The 18720-nt window shown below is 44.9% G+C and overlaps 3 protein-coding genes across 3 annotated transcripts in view; 1 reads left to right on the top strand and 2 right to left on the bottom strand.

Moving 5' to 3' along the window:
* Positions 1-4807, bottom strand: part of T265_00473 (hypothetical protein) — a gene marked incomplete at both ends in the record, with an annotated part of 6218 nt that extends 1411 nt beyond the window's left edge. Inside the window, one exon of the mRNA XM_009164246.1 lies at positions 4645-4807. Coding sequence (XP_009162510.1) covers positions 4645-4807 — 163 coding nt within the window. The remainder of the gene's footprint in view (positions 1-4644) is intronic.
* An 8505-nt stretch (positions 4808-13312) lies between these two features.
* Positions 13313-18720, bottom strand: part of T265_00472 (hypothetical protein) — a gene marked incomplete at both ends in the record, with an annotated part of 13372 nt that continues 7964 nt past the window's right edge. Inside the window, one exon of the mRNA XM_009164245.1 lies at positions 13313-13497. Within this exon, the coding sequence (XP_009162509.1) occupies positions 13313-13497 (185 nt within the window). The remainder of the gene's footprint in view (positions 13498-18720) is intronic.
* Positions 14234-18720, top strand: part of T265_00471 (hypothetical protein) — a gene marked incomplete at both ends in the record, with an annotated part of 19723 nt that continues 15236 nt past the window's right edge. Inside the window, 4 exons of the mRNA XM_009164244.1 lie at positions 14234-14551; positions 14593-14721; positions 14766-14924; positions 16893-16955. Coding sequence (XP_009162508.1) covers positions 14234-14551; positions 14593-14721; positions 14766-14924; positions 16893-16955 — 669 coding nt within the window. The remainder of the gene's footprint in view (positions 14552-14592; positions 14722-14765; positions 14925-16892; positions 16956-18720) is intronic.

The following is an 18720-nucleotide window of genomic DNA, read 5'->3' as shown; positions in this document are numbered from 1 at the left end:
ACCTCGTCGGGCCCCAACGCACAGAATGGGTTGATCTTGTGCAAAAGTTAACGAATGTCCTCCACCGTGATTGTTGGCTCTTCGGTAATCCAGACACAAAGTAGCCCAAAGTAGCAAATCAACGGCTTCGTGCGTTTCTTCAGCCAACACGTATTCGGACTTTGCAGTGTTCCTCAAAACTTTGATGGTTAACAGTGTTGTTTTGCTTTCAAATGTAGTGTTCCTGAGCACATATGCTGATCCATAAGGTTCATAATCTGCCGAGGTTTCGATAAATTGAACATCACAAATCCTGCTACTCTTGCCAATTATAAATATTCTTGACGCTGTCACGATGCAGATGGTTGCTGTCTTGGATTCTGATGAACATTTTTTAAGAAATTGTTGACTGCCCGGTTTTCTTTCGTCATAGTTCCCGATACACCACCAACTGAACAGACGAAAGACTCCTACGCCATGGTTTTGCGCGCTGCTGGCGAAACGACATCACCGCTCGATTCTTTCATAATGCAGTCGTGTTCCGGTTTCTTCCTGTCTTTATTACGCGATCTGGCAGCTTAAGTTCCGGTGCAAACAATAGACACCCGCCCATGTTATGACACTGTTACTTTTAATCGTTTGTAACGCCTGAACTTTTATAGACGCAGATATGTGACGTAGCACTTTAACAGAATTTCGCCACGTTATTGAGGTTTAATTTGTTCGGTGTTCCAATTTTCTATTTCATCCTTCTCTTCAGATTAAAATCGTCAAATTCTGTTGTGAAACAATGAGTTGAGGGCTCTTATGTCAACCGTTTTCCTTTTGTTTGACAAATTTCGTTGCTTGCCCGGAGATGGTCATGGTTTGTACCTCGGAAGCTGCATCTAAGTGCGGGATCAAATGACTGAATATAGTTGGGTACAGTATGGTGATTCCCGATTCACTCCTCATTATAGTCAGTTTGTTTCTATGGCTCATCAGACATTGCGGGAATTTTCGCTCGCTTTAGGTCCCTTGATTTCGCAGATTCATTTTGCAGTTCACTGAGCTACCCGAGTTAATGAGGCTTAAGGATTTAATATTTTCGGACCCGGGAGTACCTCACTCACGTTTTCGTAGGCTCGCCTGGGCACCTGCACTCGTCCCCTGGATAGCATTTTGAAGTTTTTCTGATCATATTTCAAATTTTTTGGTGATTTAGCGTTGGTCTATGGCCCATTGTGTGTTTTACCCGCTTATGCGGGCAGTCATGGAGAGTGGTCAGCTACCGTGGCGCGTGGAAGGGCGGAAGAACCATGTCCAGAAATTGGCTTTGTCGTGTAATGACTGAGGGGCTGCCAATGTATTTAAATTTTTGTACCTTCAGTGAGTTGACACCTCAATGGAAAAAATTCCATGCGTTTGCTTGGTGTGGCTAGAGCTTTTAGGTTCATCAGAAAGAGGCTGATCACCGTGCAAGAAGGCTGAGTCGGTTTACTGCTGGGTTGTCCTACTTGGAGATTCCATAGCTTGTGAGTTATACGTAAGCGCAATGCACGATTTTTTTAGATGGTCAGTTTCGTCTGACCAAAACGTACAAAAATAAAACACCAGGCACCAGAAAATCAGGTGGACAAGAGCGCAAACAAAACCGACAAATGGCCCAAGCAAACGGGAACAGGAAACGAAAAATAGAAAAAGTACGAATGTGGCGGTTTGCTATCGTTGGGGCAAGCGTTCTGCAGGATAACGTAACCGGACAACGATCTACCGGACAAGGAAGACAATCTGATATCTCGTAAAATTGTGGGGACTTTTTGTGGCATTCAGTGCAAGCCATGTTGAGTGTCCGGCCATATTTTGCCTCCCCAATTATTATGGCCCTGTGATGGCGTCGCCCTAGTTGTTGATGAGTTTGTTGGTTTTTTTAGGACAGGCTGCTTGTTAACTAACACCTTAATTGCGGCGAGTCGAAAGAAAAGAGTGCCCTGCTGAAATTCGAGACACAGTTATCGGAAGTACAACAGAATATTGCGACCAAATATTTAGAGATGCTGGCCGTCCATGTCATCTGGGATTACCGCTTCAGATGCCGACATTTACTGGTAAGTCGATGAATATGTACGTTTCGCTCACTGAGGGAGACGACTGGCCATCAGTTAGCGCCAAGCTCTGCAAATGTCAGTGGCATGTATTTAGTAGTATCTATTGGTAGCTATTAGCAGTTAGCCTTTCTAAACAAATTATTTATCTCCCTATAGTGCATGATGGGCGCGCAATGCCACATCATAACTGATAAGGAGGCCACGTAAGAGCTGGCCGTCAAAATGTGTTCGACTGAAACTAAGCTAGGTTATGGCAGGCCCGACGTTTAGGTAGCACTTACAGTCAATTGAAACGCATGTATTTGTCTTGTAGGCCACTTTCAACTACTTAGAAACCACTTCCGAATTCCATTACACTGCCAAGTTTATTAAAAAACGATTAGGGTAACATTTCCCGGGGGCCGAGCACTTGGATTTTGATTATACGCAAGTGCACTAACTTGATTATGTGGGCACACAAAAACGAGGACACTGAGATCATATGTTGAATAAATCACCTTCCGAACTCTAAGGACTAGAGAGCTGAAATGACAGCCTCACACTGAATTTTAGAGGAATCACTGGTCAAATTGCTGAGTTTTCTTCATGAGGATAAGGTTTTCTACTAGCTGCTCCGTTCTTTCTTTTGATGTTCACATTCTGGATCTTATTCCGTGGCATCTGGCGCAACGCGAAAGGTGGCCTAATACAGATCACATTCCCACGTCTTCGGAGGCATTAGTCCACCAGCAACAGCTGGTTTGGTGTTACATTAGTATTTGACGTACTCATGTGCAGTTTGAAAAATACGCATCTTGATTTGTTGTTGTTTTGGTGTGTATGTATTCCAGCAATGCGGCGGAGAAAACCCAACTTTCAGGGGGATGAGTTCCGCCACATGCTGCGATGGACATGCAGGAAGCTGGAGCTGGGAACGATGTCCAACTAAATTTCGACCTCTTCACAGTGGGTCTACTGCGTGGAATTCACGCAACGGTTTATTTGTGACCCCTCTTCCAGAATCAAAGCACACAGATGCCAGTGTTTGCGGTGTTCTCATTAATACTACTTGTGCACAGTGCATTAGAGAAGCCCAGAAGCGAAAATTGCCCCGGACAGGGACTTTGTAACAACCCGTGAGCCATAGCTCAGTGTCTCCCAACACAGCACACTGGATGGATACATTACACTGCACACCATTTCCGTGAAATTTTAGTGCCGCCAGACAGATTTCCGGGTAGAATATCATGGGAAGACTTCCAAGTTCAAAGCAGTATATTTCCTGTTCCACTTGATGCTAGCAACCTGTCAGTACATGCGACCGCAAAGCGAGGTGGCTCAGTTTGAGGACAAGCACTTTCCTACGGAAACGCGTTTCTTTGTTTGTAGCCGTAAATGTGTAGAATACTCTGTTTCAAAATCCCACTTTCGGCCAAAATACAGCTAGGTTCTCTCTGAGTATGGATAGAAGCGACATTCTGGGTGCCACCGAAATTTTACATCTTGTGACGCTGACTAACTCTATGTAGCCTTCTTCGCAGCATGCATGCCATGGCGACAGCAAACAAGTGATTCTCACGTTCTCTCAGTCTGCAAACGTATGAAACATAAACCAGCCTTGGGTAGCTCATACTCATCAGAGACAGTCCTTGTTGTTTTTGGGCGATTCTGGTATATTTTTCGTGGTTGCGATCCATCATTTTGCAAAATAGCTCTTGTTAAGCTACCAAGCTAAAATACGCATACACATGCGGTCAAGGTCAGCTAAGATCCCGGGTGAAACAAACTACATTTGGAGGCTTGGCAACGGACCTAACCAGAAGTTTGATTGATCACCTACCATGAAGTCCGCAGAGAGCGCCCGTTCAAATTGGGGTCCTACTGAATGAACAAGCGAGGTGTATTTTTTATTATTCCAGTATCCTCTCCTGTTCTCTTGCGGAAGAATCGGTTGGCCATGAAAATATCGATATTTGGAAGCCGGAAACTTAGACTGGTTTTGGGGCTATCCTTCAGCAACATTATTCTTACGGGCACCCCATAATGGCAACACTCATGACGGCGTAAGTAAATGAAATATACAATTCAGCCCAAGGGTTTTCAAACCGAATCCCGAAATGAGTTTACCATGGTATGTTTGGTGTAGTAGCAAATCTATGGCCAACTAAGTCCCCTAAGTAGTGTGAGTTTGATCTACATTGATTATTTCTGCTATGAGAGCAGAAATAATGGAATCAATAATACCTGCATATGTCTGGTCTGTTGCCGTAGGTGCACGATGCTTCTTTCAAATTCCGAATTTTAAATCACGCGGCTAACACCCGTCAATACGGTGTCCAATCAGGTTCGAGATTTCAGATCCGTCCGGAGCTGTTTGCGGCTAGCGGAGGACCAATTTTACTTACGTGCTGCCAAAATGACAAAGGTAGCAGAGCCCAACCCTCAATATTGGATATATTCAGTCAAAAGAAGTACTGTGGGTTCGGTAGGGGTTCAGTAGATTTCCGTTGATCATATAACAGGATAATAGCAAATTTTGAAGACATCCCGTGACTGTTTCAAGCCTCTGCCGGGTCGGCAACAATGGACCACTACCTACGACGACCAGTTTTTCCTCTTCCTACACTATGAGTGATTCCATCATCATACCAGATGAAGGCAGTACAGAACTGATGAAGCCCGAACTGGTAACTGTCTCGATTCTCACTGTTGAACAAGTTCTTGTCGAACAAACTGATGGACCGACGTAGTTCTTCAGCCATTCCCTTTGAAAGGACTGGAATCGAGTAAAAGCGGCAGCGCTGGTTCCCACACTAGATGTTCTAGGTATGACCCTGGGAATTCCTCTCTATTGGACTGTTCGCGCTTCTTAAACGGAGAATTTTTTGTTGTCCCATCTACCCGAAGGACTCACCAGCATGAGTGCACCAGCACAGGAAGACCGTTCTTCAGACGAGAGTCATTGGAATTTTTAGGTCTCGCGCAAAGATGTTTTAGTGCTCATGGCCGCCATCCGCAATGGGGCGCTATGGTGGCTAATATTGAGGCCTCATGTTTTCATTCCACATAAAAGATATGCCTGGTAGATCGAGAAGTGAGTCTTCTCTCTTACGTAAGGTTCTAGACCGTGGAGATTAATTTTATTCCCGGCAAAGGGCCGTTCCATACATTCTTTGTAATGGATGACGGCATGTAGCTTGTCCTAACATCAATGCAGACATATAGTGTGTCTGCTTCGGACTGCCTCCTCGTTCGTAAGCGTATTTTGCAGTGCCTAATGAATTGTGATTTTCGACCCCATCATTCGTTGAAGTTCGACACGCAAACTGCTGCGAAGCACTAAATTGTGTGCATTTTCAGGACCCAGTAAACACGTCACCGCGGCACCACCGGTGGCAAATAGGGGTGGCATGTTACGCTTGCCACCGGTGGCTAAAAGCGGCCAAAGGTGGCAACCCAAAAATTTGATGATATATTTAATCGGTGGTGCATTCAAAAAATCGGTTTCAAAAATTGCTTCGTAAATAGGGCTCCAGTATCCAGAGTATCCTGTTACATTTGTTTTCAGAAGGCTTTTATGCAACAAATGCTATATTTGGCTTGTATTCACCAACAAAATTAGTGGCAAAGCTAGCCGCCTTTGGCCACCGTTAGCCACCGGTGGCACTGTGTTTACTGGGGAGTTATGCGGCAACTCCGAGCGGGCGGCCGCCCTTGTGAATTATTGATAGGCGATAGGTGATAGATGAGCGCACCACCAAATTTCACTGAACCTCATTGATCTGCAAGTGGTAGAGAGGGTAGTTCCTGTGCATGATGTTGATCCTTCACTCTTGCACTTCGTATAGCAGATCAACGCTCTTAATCTTCATGGCGTGATGACAAAGTAAACCATAAAATTGTATTTATTTGCACACCACAATGACTTTTTGTTGCGCTCTATTTTGACAGTGTAGAACAAAAAGGTCAAAATTGGTCAACGGGATTAGTTATTGCAGATCGAATCGGTTTCGTACTGGTACTGTTCTACATAGCTAAAGTAATTGGGCAGTTGTGGAGATCAGGAGAGGAGGCTCTTTGGAGGTGCTGGGCCACAACCCTACAGGTGACCACCTCAGATAAAGTCCATAAAAGTCGTGATGATGCCGGATTGCCGCACGGAGAATGACCTGCAGTTTAAGTGCGCACACGCGGTCTCGCAACCTGAATTGACGCCTCGTTCACCGGAAGCAGAAACCGCGCGGCACACTGGATGGTATCACCGTCATACCAAGTAATAATGAGTTAGACCAGCTTGGAAGTCTTGGAAGATGCTTGAGCTCACAATATTCCAGAACCTATAGGTCAGGACCGTTTGTGAGACTGAATAATGACAAAGTAGTGGCAAAGAATTTTATCTCTGACCCGGTTCAGAACCACTCAGAGAAAAGCCAAAACTTCTGAAGTTCTGTCCAATTGCCCCGCCGCACCCGACCTACTGCTTTCCAAGAACAGAATGTTAAAAATAGAACAATAATAGAATGTTTCACGTCTCAGTGGCATTCACAGAATCTTGGTTGAATCCAAGGGAACAAGTCGGCACGACCATCGCTATTGAGCCATATATATCTGTTTACATTCATCTCGAATTAGTGTTTGCCGTGGGCATATTGGTTAGAATTGTTTTCCTGTCCTTTGCTCTGTCTTTGGTATCGAGGAATTTCTATTGATATCCGTTGAATTCTGCGTGGTATCTCTGTTCTTCTATGCGACTTGTCTTCCTATCAAAGTCGCCATGTTATCGCCGGTTTTAAGTCACACATCCACGGTTTCGAGCCGATTTACCCAAGAATGCAACGCCCTTATCTTCTTGGGACTCGTCTTCCAGAATGCCGGATACGTGCCGCTTAGCACGTTGCACTTCCCTCAGACTTTCTTGGTGATCACCGCACTATGGTTACTCTGTCCCAAACGCTCCCCAATATTGTGGCCGCCAGTAGCATTGAAAACTTTGTGAAAACCAGGCCTAGTACCGAAGCGCGTTGACTTGTATCCCTCCTCATTGTTTGCGCGACATGTTACAGTGGGTATCTACCATTTCCTCAAGTGGTAGCTTTTCTTGTTGTGGTACGTATCCCAGTCAGCTGTAAGTGTGGGTGTTTTGGAAGCTGCAGTCCCTTGTGTTTAGCACGCGACTGTTTATACTATTGCTTTTGAAAGGTCGGATGGCCGCAACAGAGTTAATTGGTCCCTCTAGTACAGCAACAGCAGCACCGATCATTATCCTCGGCATCATAGCATCGTTTTTTGAAAAAATCGTTCAGCTGTAGCACCCTTTCGGTGCCTAACAGTCATGCCACCCGAATTTTGCACGACGTTTCCCAAGCCTAGAGAGTGAAAGTCGAGAGGCAGAGGCCGAGTTCGAACCACGGACCTTCCGGTCGGTAGATTCGCGCTCTAACTATTTGGGCCATCTTACCCCAGTATCGTTGTTTAAATGCTGGTGTTTTGCTGTTACACGGCCACAATTTACTCTAAGAAACTAATACAGATGCGTTAGGCGGGACCTAGTGTTAACCTACCACAATCATTCGAATGTGTCTACACCTTCAGACATTCGTTCAGACAGTCTGAACAGAAAATATTGACAAGAACGCCACTGACATCGATTAGCAGCCTTATCTTACAGCCTCTGTAGCCATGTTCACAAGGGTTCATCCGGACATCATCCTGGAGGCCGAGAAGCTCCGACAGTACCCAACCTTCGTAACCTAAAGTAAGCCGTTTGACGGCCTGCGACTTGGGGATTCGTGCATTTACCTCATCTATCACGTTACATTCGTAACTCATAAGACCTTCCAGATTCACAAACGCATCAAGTAGCTCTTCTTCGATTGTAATTGGGTTGTTCAGCTGCTCCGTGTCTGTAGGTGTAGACGACCAGTGCTTACGAGAATTGGGTTGGGGAATATTCCCGCTGGGTGTCGTTCACAACTTGAGCTCGAGATGGCTCAGTGGCTAAGGCGGAAATTACAAACCGGAAGGTTTGTAATTGGTTCGAACCCGACCTCTGCATCTTGTCTGCTTCTGTCTAGGCTTGGGTGACCCGGCAGTAAATCAGCCCTCGTGCTTCCTTCGGGTGGCATGGCGCCAGGTACCGAAATGGTGCCACAACTGAACCATTGTTATTTTATTTGATTGATCCATGTAGGTTGCGAAGCGCCATAATGTTTAGTTTTTGGGTTGGTGAGCTTAAAGTGGACTTAAATCTGCTCAGGCTTCGTATCTCAGGTTGTTTGCTTTATTCCCCTTGCATTTCATTAAGCATTCTCCATTTTGCATCTAAGCACGTTCGTATTATTAGTCTAGCGAATCAGCTAATCACTATTCTGGATCCAGTTTTCATCTCACGCTCGATTGAGGCCTTATGCAGTCTTGACAGCTTACTTGACTGGTAGCACGTATGATTATGCACCAATGTACACGGCAGAGGACCATTACGATTAATCGTGACGTAGACCCAGATCGTTTCACTGATAACCGCGCACCACCATATGTTGAATTGGCCAATCTAAAACTGATATCCACATGCTTGCCTTTCATTAGGTTCACACTGGAGTTCTCGGTGATTTCCCCCGACTCAGCTACCAGTTATCTTAGTTCCCGTCCCAGTATGTCAACTTTTTTTTAATACATCCTGTGTCCAACATTGATTGCCGTTTCTGAGTCTCTACTTATCACCGGAAAAGGTGTGGTTTGTTTGTGCGCTACTTATACTTGCCCATGCTGGTGTGCAACTCTGGTTGTTTTTTCTCTGTAGACCTCGCGGTTTTGTATACACAACCCTGAGTCCCATCAGTCCGGAGAGGACCTTTCAATTACACGAATTCCGGGCGTAAAGCTTTTTCCTTCTGGAGTGCTATTGTCCGTATTGGAGCCAATACTCGCCTTAGTTGCCGCCTAACTAAACCCACTGCGTGTCCGCTTTCTTGTAGCTTTTTTATCCCAATTTGTGCTGATATTCGGTCTACCTTTTTATTCTCTTACTCAGCTAAACATTCCTGAAATTGTGCCGGTGTATGCTGCCTTTGGATTTGATGAGTAGTTTAAGACACAAGTGTCCGTTGGTTTGTGGTCTTTAGTTTTCGGCCACATTTATACATCGTACAATCCAGGAAGGCTTGTTGAGTACGACGAGGGTCGGAGTAATTGAATAATGCCTCTCTGTTGCGCAGGATATACGGCCGTGTCCGCTGTTGTTGTATAACCAATGGGTGTTCAGAAGAATTCGACACTTCACTTCACTAAGCAGAGTCAGATAGTTCCGGCTTAATAAATGAATCAGCGTTGGACTCCGGTTGCTGCTGTTCGGATGCTGGAGCACATCCGAAATCTGCTGAATGCGCCAGGTGGCGTAGGGAGACCGTTTATTCCATGCCGTTGGGGTGTCTGACATATGCGTACTCAGGGTTACATTCCAGGAGCTCAACCTCTTCGACTAGGGGGTCGTACTTTGAAGATCGTGTGTTTCGCCGCATCAAAACTGGTCCTGGCGAAAGCAACCACTGTGGCAAGGACGTACCGACTGCGGATTTTCGATTGTGATGAAACATCCGCTCGTGTGGAGTAGCATTGGTGGCCGTGCACAACAAAGAACGAATCGAGTGGAGAGCGTCTTGTAAAACGGCTTCCCAGTGACTGATTTGAAGACCCTTTGATCGTAATGAAAGCGTAATAGCCTTCCACAAAGTTCCATTCAATCTTTCCACCTGGCCGTTCCCCCTTGGATTATATGGAGTGGTCCGACTGGTGGCTACACCTTTTTCATGAAGAAATCGTTTGATCTCATCCGAAATGAATGATGAGCCACGATCCGAATGCACGAAACTTGGCAGGCCAAATGTGGCGAACAGTGGCACAAGGCATGATATCACCGTAGACGAACTGATATCTGGACATGCATAGGCGAACGGAAAACGGGAATATTCGTCTACGATCGTCAGTAGATATTTGTTTCGAGTCGTCGAAGGCAGTGGTCCCTTAAAGTCAATGCTTAAGCGTTCAAACGTTTGTGTGGCTTTAATGAGGGTACCGCCAGATGACTTGAAGAAACGTGGTTTTAGTTCCGCACACACTTGACACTGCTTAATGACGAGTCGGATATCCTCTAGGGAGAATGGTAGATTCTTGGCACGAACGAAATGCATCATGCGTGTTGCTCCAGGATGACACAGGGTTGTGTGTAAGCGTTTTAGATCCAGGTTAGATGAAGTGTTCGCACAGACACTTCGAGAAAGCGTGTCAGCAGCTTTGTTTTCTATGCCTGGTCTGTAGGTAACGTCAAAAGAAAAAGGCGACAACTCCATCCGCCACCGTTGGATTTTGTCATTTTTTATTTTCCCTTTTTGTTGTGTTGAGTACATGAATGCAACGGATCGCTGATCAGTTATAATTTTGAAATGGGTCCCGAGTAGGTAATGCCTCCATTTGCGCACTGCTTCGACAATTGCGCAAGCTTCTTTCTCAATAGCGGAATGGTGTTTTTCGCTGGCAGACAGTGTACGTGAGAAGAATGCGACCGGTCTGCCATCTTGATTGAGTGTAGCAGAAATCGCGACATCAGATGCATCAGTTTCGAGCACCAAAGGTATTCTCGGGTCGATAGTGACCAAGGCTGCATCCATCAACTCCTTTTTCAAACTTTCAAATGCTTTTATAACAGATTCAGGGACAGGAAAGGTTGTATTGTGAGTGATTGGGTAGATCTTATCCGAGAAACGGCTTATCCAACGAGAATAGTACGCGAACAATCCTACCACTCGTTGTTGAGACTTGATGTCGTTCGGAACGGGCAGTTCTTGCAATACCTTGAAGCGTTCAGGGTCTGGTTTGATGACACCTTCAGTAATTTCATAGCCGAGGAGTCTGAGCTTAGTGGTGGAAATCGTGCTTTTATCGTGATTTAACTGAAGGCCGTACTTTTGTGCTACGGTGAGGAAAAGCTGGAGGTTTCGATCATGTTCTTCTTGATTCTTTCCACAAATGGTAACATTATCCACATACGCATATGTCCCGGTAAGTTGTTCGGCGCGTATTATGTCATCCATTACCCTTTGAAAACAGGCTACCCCATTCGTTACTCCGAAAGGTATTCGACGGAACTGATAGAGGTTGTTGCAAGCCTCAAAAGCCGTGTAGATTCTGTCGCTTTCTTTAATGGGTATTTGATAATACGCACTTTCAAGATCAAGCGTGCTGAAAATACGATATTGAGCTATTTTAGTACTTAAATCTTCAAGTCTGGGGAGCGGATAAGCGTCTAGTTGCGTAAATCGGTTTATAGTTTGACTATAGTCAACCACCATTCGCTTCTTCTGTCGTTCATTTGTCGTGACGAGCACTTGCGCTCTCCATGGGGACTTCGAGGGTTCAATGATGTGTTGGTCAAGTAAACGCTTTACTTCAGAAGCAATGAAGGCCTCGTCGTCTGCAGAATGTCGCCTGGACTTTATGGCGATTGGCTTGCACCTTGGGTCAATATGCTCGAACAAAGTGGGAGGTTCAATTTTGGCAGCAATTAGGCCACAAAGGGAAAAAGAAGGTTTGTCACCGTTGAATGAGATTTCCAGGGACTTATGAAGCTTAAGAAAGTCATGTCCTAGCAAAATATCTGCACAGAGGTCACGTAATACTGAAAACTTGAAAGAGGGATACTTGTTTTGTTTGTGTTGCAACGTTAAAAAGCAATGTCCAAGAGTAAAGCTTTTGTGCTGGATAGATGCCAAAGTTATCTCAGATGACGATGGTAGTACAGACCACTTGTTACGACGGACTACCTTTTCGGAAATGAAACTTTCTGAGCTACCAGTATCAACAAGAGCTCGAAGCGGGACACCATTGGCTTTCACATCGGTGACTGCTTCTTTTAGACACTCAGGAGCCGCTGCAGTGACGCAAGATAGCGCACTTGAAACAGATGAGGTGTTCCGCGGACCAGTAGATCTGCATACCTTTTGAAAATGCCCTTTCTTCCCACAGTTTTTGCAGGTCGCATCTTTAGCGGGGCATTTATATCTCGGGTGACGAGCATAGCCACAGAAGAAACATGAAGACCCCACACTGGCAGCAGTCGCCTGCTCGTGCGATGACGTTTGAGAACGTGGGGACTTTGGCGGGTCGTTCGATACGGTGGCACAGGGAAGTTGAGTGTTCGGCAAAAACGACAACGACTGTTTTTGCGCTAGTTCGAGGGACTTTGCATGGTCGTACGCGGTTTTAAAATCCAGCGACTTATGTTCCAGCAGTCTCTGGCGTATAGTATTGGAATAAAGTCCGCTAATAAACGCATCTCGCAACGCTTCATCGGTATGCTGTTCTGCACTGACGGCTGTAAAGCGGCAGTCTGGCAATAAACTGCGAAGCTTCTGCACAAACTGATCAAGGTTCTGAGCTCCGTCCTGTTTACAAGTGTTCAAAAGATGCCGTGCAAAAACTTCATTTTTCGGCTGTACGTAAATTTCTCGCAAGGTTTCGATGGCTGATTCATAGTCTTTGCAGTCTTTGATGAGACGGTAAACACTAGGGGAGACGTAATTGAACAAGGTTTTCAGTTTATCTGGTGAATGAGAAGCGATTGACTCTAGGAAGTTTGTGAAAGTACAAAACCAATGCTCCCAGGTATCAGCCGAGTCTTGAGTATTGGGGTCGGTATCGAATCGCTCAGGACGTAAGAAACGATCCATTGTTCGGAGGAAACTTTTTTGGATGAATAAATTGTTGAGTACGACAAGGGTCGGAGTGCAGCGACAATCAGAATGACAATGGAAAAGACTGAGGACCCGAAAGCTAGGCTTTATTCATCCAAAACTTTGACACTGAGAGCTGAAAACGGAAGAAAGTGATTTAGCAACAAATGATGAAACGTTTGAAAAACAGAGCAAATATATAACAAGGCTGTATACCCCAAGTTGGTTCTAGCTGGACGCTGAGCTCAATGTATGGACCAGCGTAATTCATCAACTTTACCCCGCTTGATCACAACGAAAGCGTTGTCCACGAGGCTTCGAAAACCCAAATTCCTCCAGCAGTTTCTGGAACAGCGACAATTCTTCCAGCTACCAACAATGATGATCTTCCTCTACTTAAAAGTTCCTTTTTCCTGTGGACCGTCAGGCACTATGGCAATGTCTATAGAGCAAACATGTGCTCATAAATTTTCGGCCCTCTTTGAGACGTTGGGCGCCGGGTGCATGAAGGTCTACGGGAAACACTCGCCCGAGCTCACTACATCAAGTGGTACCAAGCAAAGCTGTCCCCTTCCACCCTTCCTCTTCAACTTCGCCTTCCATATGATCACTCCGTGGATCACTTCCATGATCCACTCCCTCTAGTTCCTGTGGATTCGAAATGCCCCCAGGGTATTTACTCACAGATATCGAGCACGCAGACGATATAGCTGTTCTTTGATCTGGTGCTGTGGTAATGCAAAAATATTTAGAAGTCTAAATAGTTCTGTCTCAGAGCTTGGTATACGGTTCACACCTGCAAGGTAGAGTGTCGCCGGGAGAGTAGGTGGGATGGAATCCGAGCCTAATGCTTGGTCACCATCATCACCATAGACATCAACATCACTCTTGACACTGATGCTTTACTGCCGTATATCTGTAAATGTCATGGTTTTACAAGGGCTGGGACAGTTCCAGGGCGCCCACACCTAAACAGGAGGACGACTGGATCCTCAACCAAAGCCTTTGGCTCAGAAGCCTAACCGCAAGGCAACGATGTTGACTGTCTCCATGTATCCTGGGTTTTGTTTCACCTGTCTTCCACTTCAAATAATGGTCCAGTGGCCATTAATTTCCATTCTATGACCAGCATGCTTAGATTTCAGTAGCTACCTGATCTGTAGCCAAGCTAAGACCATCAGCAGGCTGGAGATCTAGTTTTTTGCCTCACTGTACTGGAACCTATCTTCATTAAAACAACAATTTAACGTAAGTGTACATTTTGGAGTAGCCACTAATTTGGCTTGTGCCAGTTAGTTTCCATATTCCAGTTGTTGTTCAGTTCAGCAGTCGGATGTCTTAATTAACCTCACTTTGCTTGGGCTTTTTAAGGCTCACTCATATTGTGTCCTTATGTCGTTTTCTTATTCTAGACCTATACTCTCAACTGCCCTACGTCCTTCCTGTCTTAAAAAGACCTAAATCATGCTCCCCGGATTTCTAGACAATATAATCCTGCTGTGCGATTCTTACAAGGTGGGTGATGTTATCGTTCTATATGCGCCTCACAAGGTCAGTCATTATGCCCAGTATCCACCAGGAACAGAAACGATCTATTCATACTTTGAAAGTCGTGGAGGAAAGTTTCCACATACCGTCTTTTTCGGATTGCAGTATGTCTTGAAACGAGCCCTCGTTGGCTCAGTTGTTTCACATCAGAAGATCGACGAGGCGAAAAAACTGTTTGCAGACCACTTCGGTAGGGAGATTTTCAACGAAGCTGGATGGAGGCATATTGCCGATGTATGTGACGCTTTTTCTTTCAATTATTTGCTTCTCTATAGCATCACAAAGGTTACCTGCCTCTGCGGATCAAAGCGGTACCGGAGGGATCAGTAATCCCCACACGTAACGTTTTATTCACGGTTGAAAATACAGACCCCAAGTGCTACTGGTTGACAAATTATGTTGAGGTTAGTGCTTTGCTTGCTTGGCCACATCTTATGCCTCCCTTTAGACCATACTTGTGCAGGTATGGTACCCAATCGCTGTGGCTACAAATTCAAGAACGATGAAACAACTGTTGGCCAAGTACTTACTTGAGACCTCCGACAATCTGGATAGCTTGTTCTTCAAGTTGCATGATTTTGGATTCCGTGGGGTTTCGTCCATAGAAGTGAGTTGCTGTGATGTTTTTCACACGACAACTTTGCGCTTAAGAGGTACAGCGCAAGAACCCGTTTGGAAAGTTTCTGGATGCACTTTCGACGGGCTTTTAATGTTTTCAACACTTTGCCGTTGGATCTACTCTAAACTGCCCTTTTAGAGTTTTTACTGAACCCCATGCGGGCAGTCTAGTTATCTTGGGAACTTTGTTAATCTTTCATTTGCCTTACCCCATTCATGTTGATCGTGCTCGAAAGGCGAGCTATTTCGGGATATACTACTAAGACATCTGTATATCTCAGTTTTGAGGTTGAACCTCGACTCATGCGTGACGCAAAATGATGGTTACCATGTTGGCTTTTTCCAAGCAACACAGTGGGATGTGAGATTCAGTGAATCTAGATACATCCTATCAGAAGATCCTTCACTAGCTATGATTGAGTGGGATTTCGACAGCGATACTGATTTGGGTGCCAACTGCGGCTCCGACAAGCGAACTCGCAGAGGTCTCTTCGTAGCTACTGGTCGGCCTAGAAAAGATGGCATTACAACGAGCGTCAGTGCTGCATCAATCAGATGCAGGTATTCTCTGTGTCGGCCTCTTCAACTGCCCGTATTATCGTTGTTTGTGCGGTCCGATGCTATATAATCGTAATAGTTATAATCACTATAAACAGCAAACCACCACCAATACGTTCTACCATTGTGAGGTAAAAAAGCTTCAGAAAAGAGTGGAGAGACTGTGCTTCTCCTCAAGCAATTCGCGCATGCGTTTCGGTGTTTCAAATAAATAATCACAACGATATAGTGGGACAGCCGACTTGATTTTTACGCATTCTGGAACTACTCGTCATTAGTTGCACGTAACCTATAAGAGTGATTGGTCGTTGAAGTTCCTTTCTCGTCTAGTTACGACAGGCCAACAATGGTTGAAAAGACCCAGAAATCTGAACTGTTGGCAAAACTTCTGATAGTGGTTTCCATAGCCTGACTAATCTGTCCATTACAGACACGATAAAGTAGTTTTTGATCATTGAGTAGACTTCGAATCGGTAGTCTCATAGAGAAGGGCGGCAAATTCATTCTTCTGTATACCGGTAATTCACACCCGTTTAAAGCCGGACAACCTTCATTGATTTAGTTGCTTTATCTGTCTGTTACACTACTGTTTCTAAACGCATGGAAACTTTTGCCTAGCTGATTCTCGTTTGCCAGGATGATTGTGTTCAGATTTTACCCAATACTGTATTATTTTCATATTCGCCAAGCCGAGTGAATCGGATATGGCCGTCGTTTCAATCACTATGGCCCGTATAATTTCTGCAACTTCGCTGTTTCTGAGATTACTTGCACCTTTCACCGGAGATATCGGCCTTTCAGTAGTGACTGAAGACATAATTTAGTTTTTGTTCGGAATACATAGTTTGCAGCCAAAGTCGAAGGTACTGCGTGCATATGCAACCGATATTATCGTAGTCTTGAGCAGGATCTCATCTCATGGACTGTAAATGCTCGGTGCGCGTTTGTGCACCTATCCTGTTATCACGAACATATCAAGTTATTCTTGCTAGAAAACCGAGAAATCACACATATCTGTTTTTTAATCTACCGTAAGATTCCCCGAAAATGTCCCCGAGTACCGTTACCGACACACCAGTCACAACGTCCGGTTTAGGCAACCATGTCCAGCCACACCGCACTTTTTCTATCTTCTGTGGGTGGCTGCTTAGCTGGACTTTGACTGCGTCAATCGAGAATGTAACATATGGTTTTGATTGCTGAACCGTCGAATTACACAGCGCTTATGTATGCCAGTTTTCACATCGCCTCACAACACGCAGTCTTTAACACCTGGTCATGCACGTTTCCTTTGTTATTCTTAGTCTGTCGCTCTGTAGCCTTCGGTTAATTTCGCTTGCTGTGTATTTCCACACGTACACGCACATAGGTTCTTGACTTTTCACGCCCTCATTTACAGTCCGCAGCTCTTGGTGGAGCAGCACATTTGGTCAACTTTCGGGGAACCGATACTTTAGCAGGAGTCATGCTCGCTCGGAGTTTTTACCACTGTCCAATGGCTGGGGTCAGTATCCCGGCCACCGAACACAGGTTAGTTTTTTGTCGAGCTTTTTTACCCACGAACTAGGCAAAAACATTGGCTACCCTCAGAACCATCTTACTTGTGCTTTATTATGTGTCATCACATTATGAATGAAAGGGTTGGGACAAACCGAATTAATGCTCCCTACCAGTATTTCACCCCCCTTTGAGGGTTATCCACTCAATCCAGTGGTCTTCATTTTGAGCCATCCGGTGAACATATTCTTTTTGCAACGTGACCAAAATGAGACGTCATCCTTCGTATCCGGTTTTTTTTTGCTTGAACCCACTCTTCCATATTCCGAGACCACAGCCCTTAGGTCTATCTCAATCCTTCAGTGCGAACCCCCATTAGTGATATTTAACTTCTTTCTTGTATGAGCTTTTGTGAGATTTCATAGATCTTTTTAAAACCCAAAATGACACTATCCCAAGAGCTTTACTATTAGAAATTTCTCGAAAAAACCCTCATCTCTTCATCGGAAACACCATCACTTGGTGCTATTTCCAGCCCATCTTCGGCTCAGGAACATCTGCGTATTACTAAATTTCTAGGGATGACTTCGAACCAGAGAAAACGTTGCGTTTACTGTCTATAAATCTTGAGCTAAATTGAGTTGCCAGTACAGTGCAGTGGCACTTCAAAGACTCCACAAATATGAGGAATTTCCTCTTTTTGTTTGCACATTTTATTTGATATCCACCCCGACTTTCCGGGTCTGTTATTCATAGTGGCACTAGGAACACACATGCACATGTGGCAGCCTTTCGGATCGCGTCTCGTGTGTGCGATGCAAGTGTTTAGCGTTCCTAACTTCCCACCTACTCTAGCATCATCTGAGGTCACTTCAATGCTGCTTTCCCCGTCCACATAGCTTTGGTGGTGGGTAATCGTACAAGGCTAAGTTTTTTGTGCTTACCAGATTATACAGCCTTACTTCCAGATGCTCTTGCGTTGTGTGAATCACCTTTTGGGTGTGTGTTCTCACTTGAGTGGCTGCTACCCGTACCTAACTCTACTGAGTCTGACGATCAAACCTTTCGGTCGGCAAACCACTCAGTGTTATCAATCTGCATTTGAATGGGTCAGTACAAATGGTGAATTTAAGCCCTCCTTACTATGCTTAGAAGGTCTGTTCATAATGCTGTTCCGGAATGCTTGTTTTAAAGTGACGTTTAGTGTGGCCGTTGATGGATTCGTGCTGCCAAAGGACGCTTATGCATGCTGTAACACGTTGGAGAGCCTATTGGTCGAGACCTCCGATAAGTCACTTGGAAAATAGACAGCTAGACCTCCGAAAGTCACTTGGAAAATAGACAGCTGATCCAGCAAAATTTAACATTTGCTCACGAATATCCTGTTTCTGGAGTATAAATATTCTCAACCCTGGTTACGGCAATCAGATCCGGTGATTCAATATTACCATTCATATCGATGTGGGAGGTGACACAAAAAATGTTGCTGAACCGTTTTTCGTTGGATACCATTTGAACTAATGCTGTTATTTAGATGTATCAGGTGCGACTGAGTCTAGAACGTCACAGAGGGGGCTTGGCTCATTTACTGTTGTTGGATGAGAGATGTGTGCTAAATTGGTGCAACCAAAAGTGGCTGATGGAAACGTGGTTCTGAAGCACATGATCCATAACTCTCCTTGTGGTTTGAATCAACCTGCTTGGAAAAATGTTCGACACATAAGAACAAC

The sequence above is a fragment of the Opisthorchis viverrini genome (assembly GCF_000715545.1).
Source record: "Opisthorchis viverrini unplaced genomic scaffold opera_v5_4, whole genome shotgun sequence".
Classification (NCBI taxonomy): domain Eukaryota; kingdom Metazoa; phylum Platyhelminthes; class Trematoda; order Opisthorchiida; family Opisthorchiidae; genus Opisthorchis; species Opisthorchis viverrini.
The sequence above is the reverse complement of the archived record's forward strand: the minus strand, read 5'-3'. Positions and strand labels throughout refer to the sequence as shown.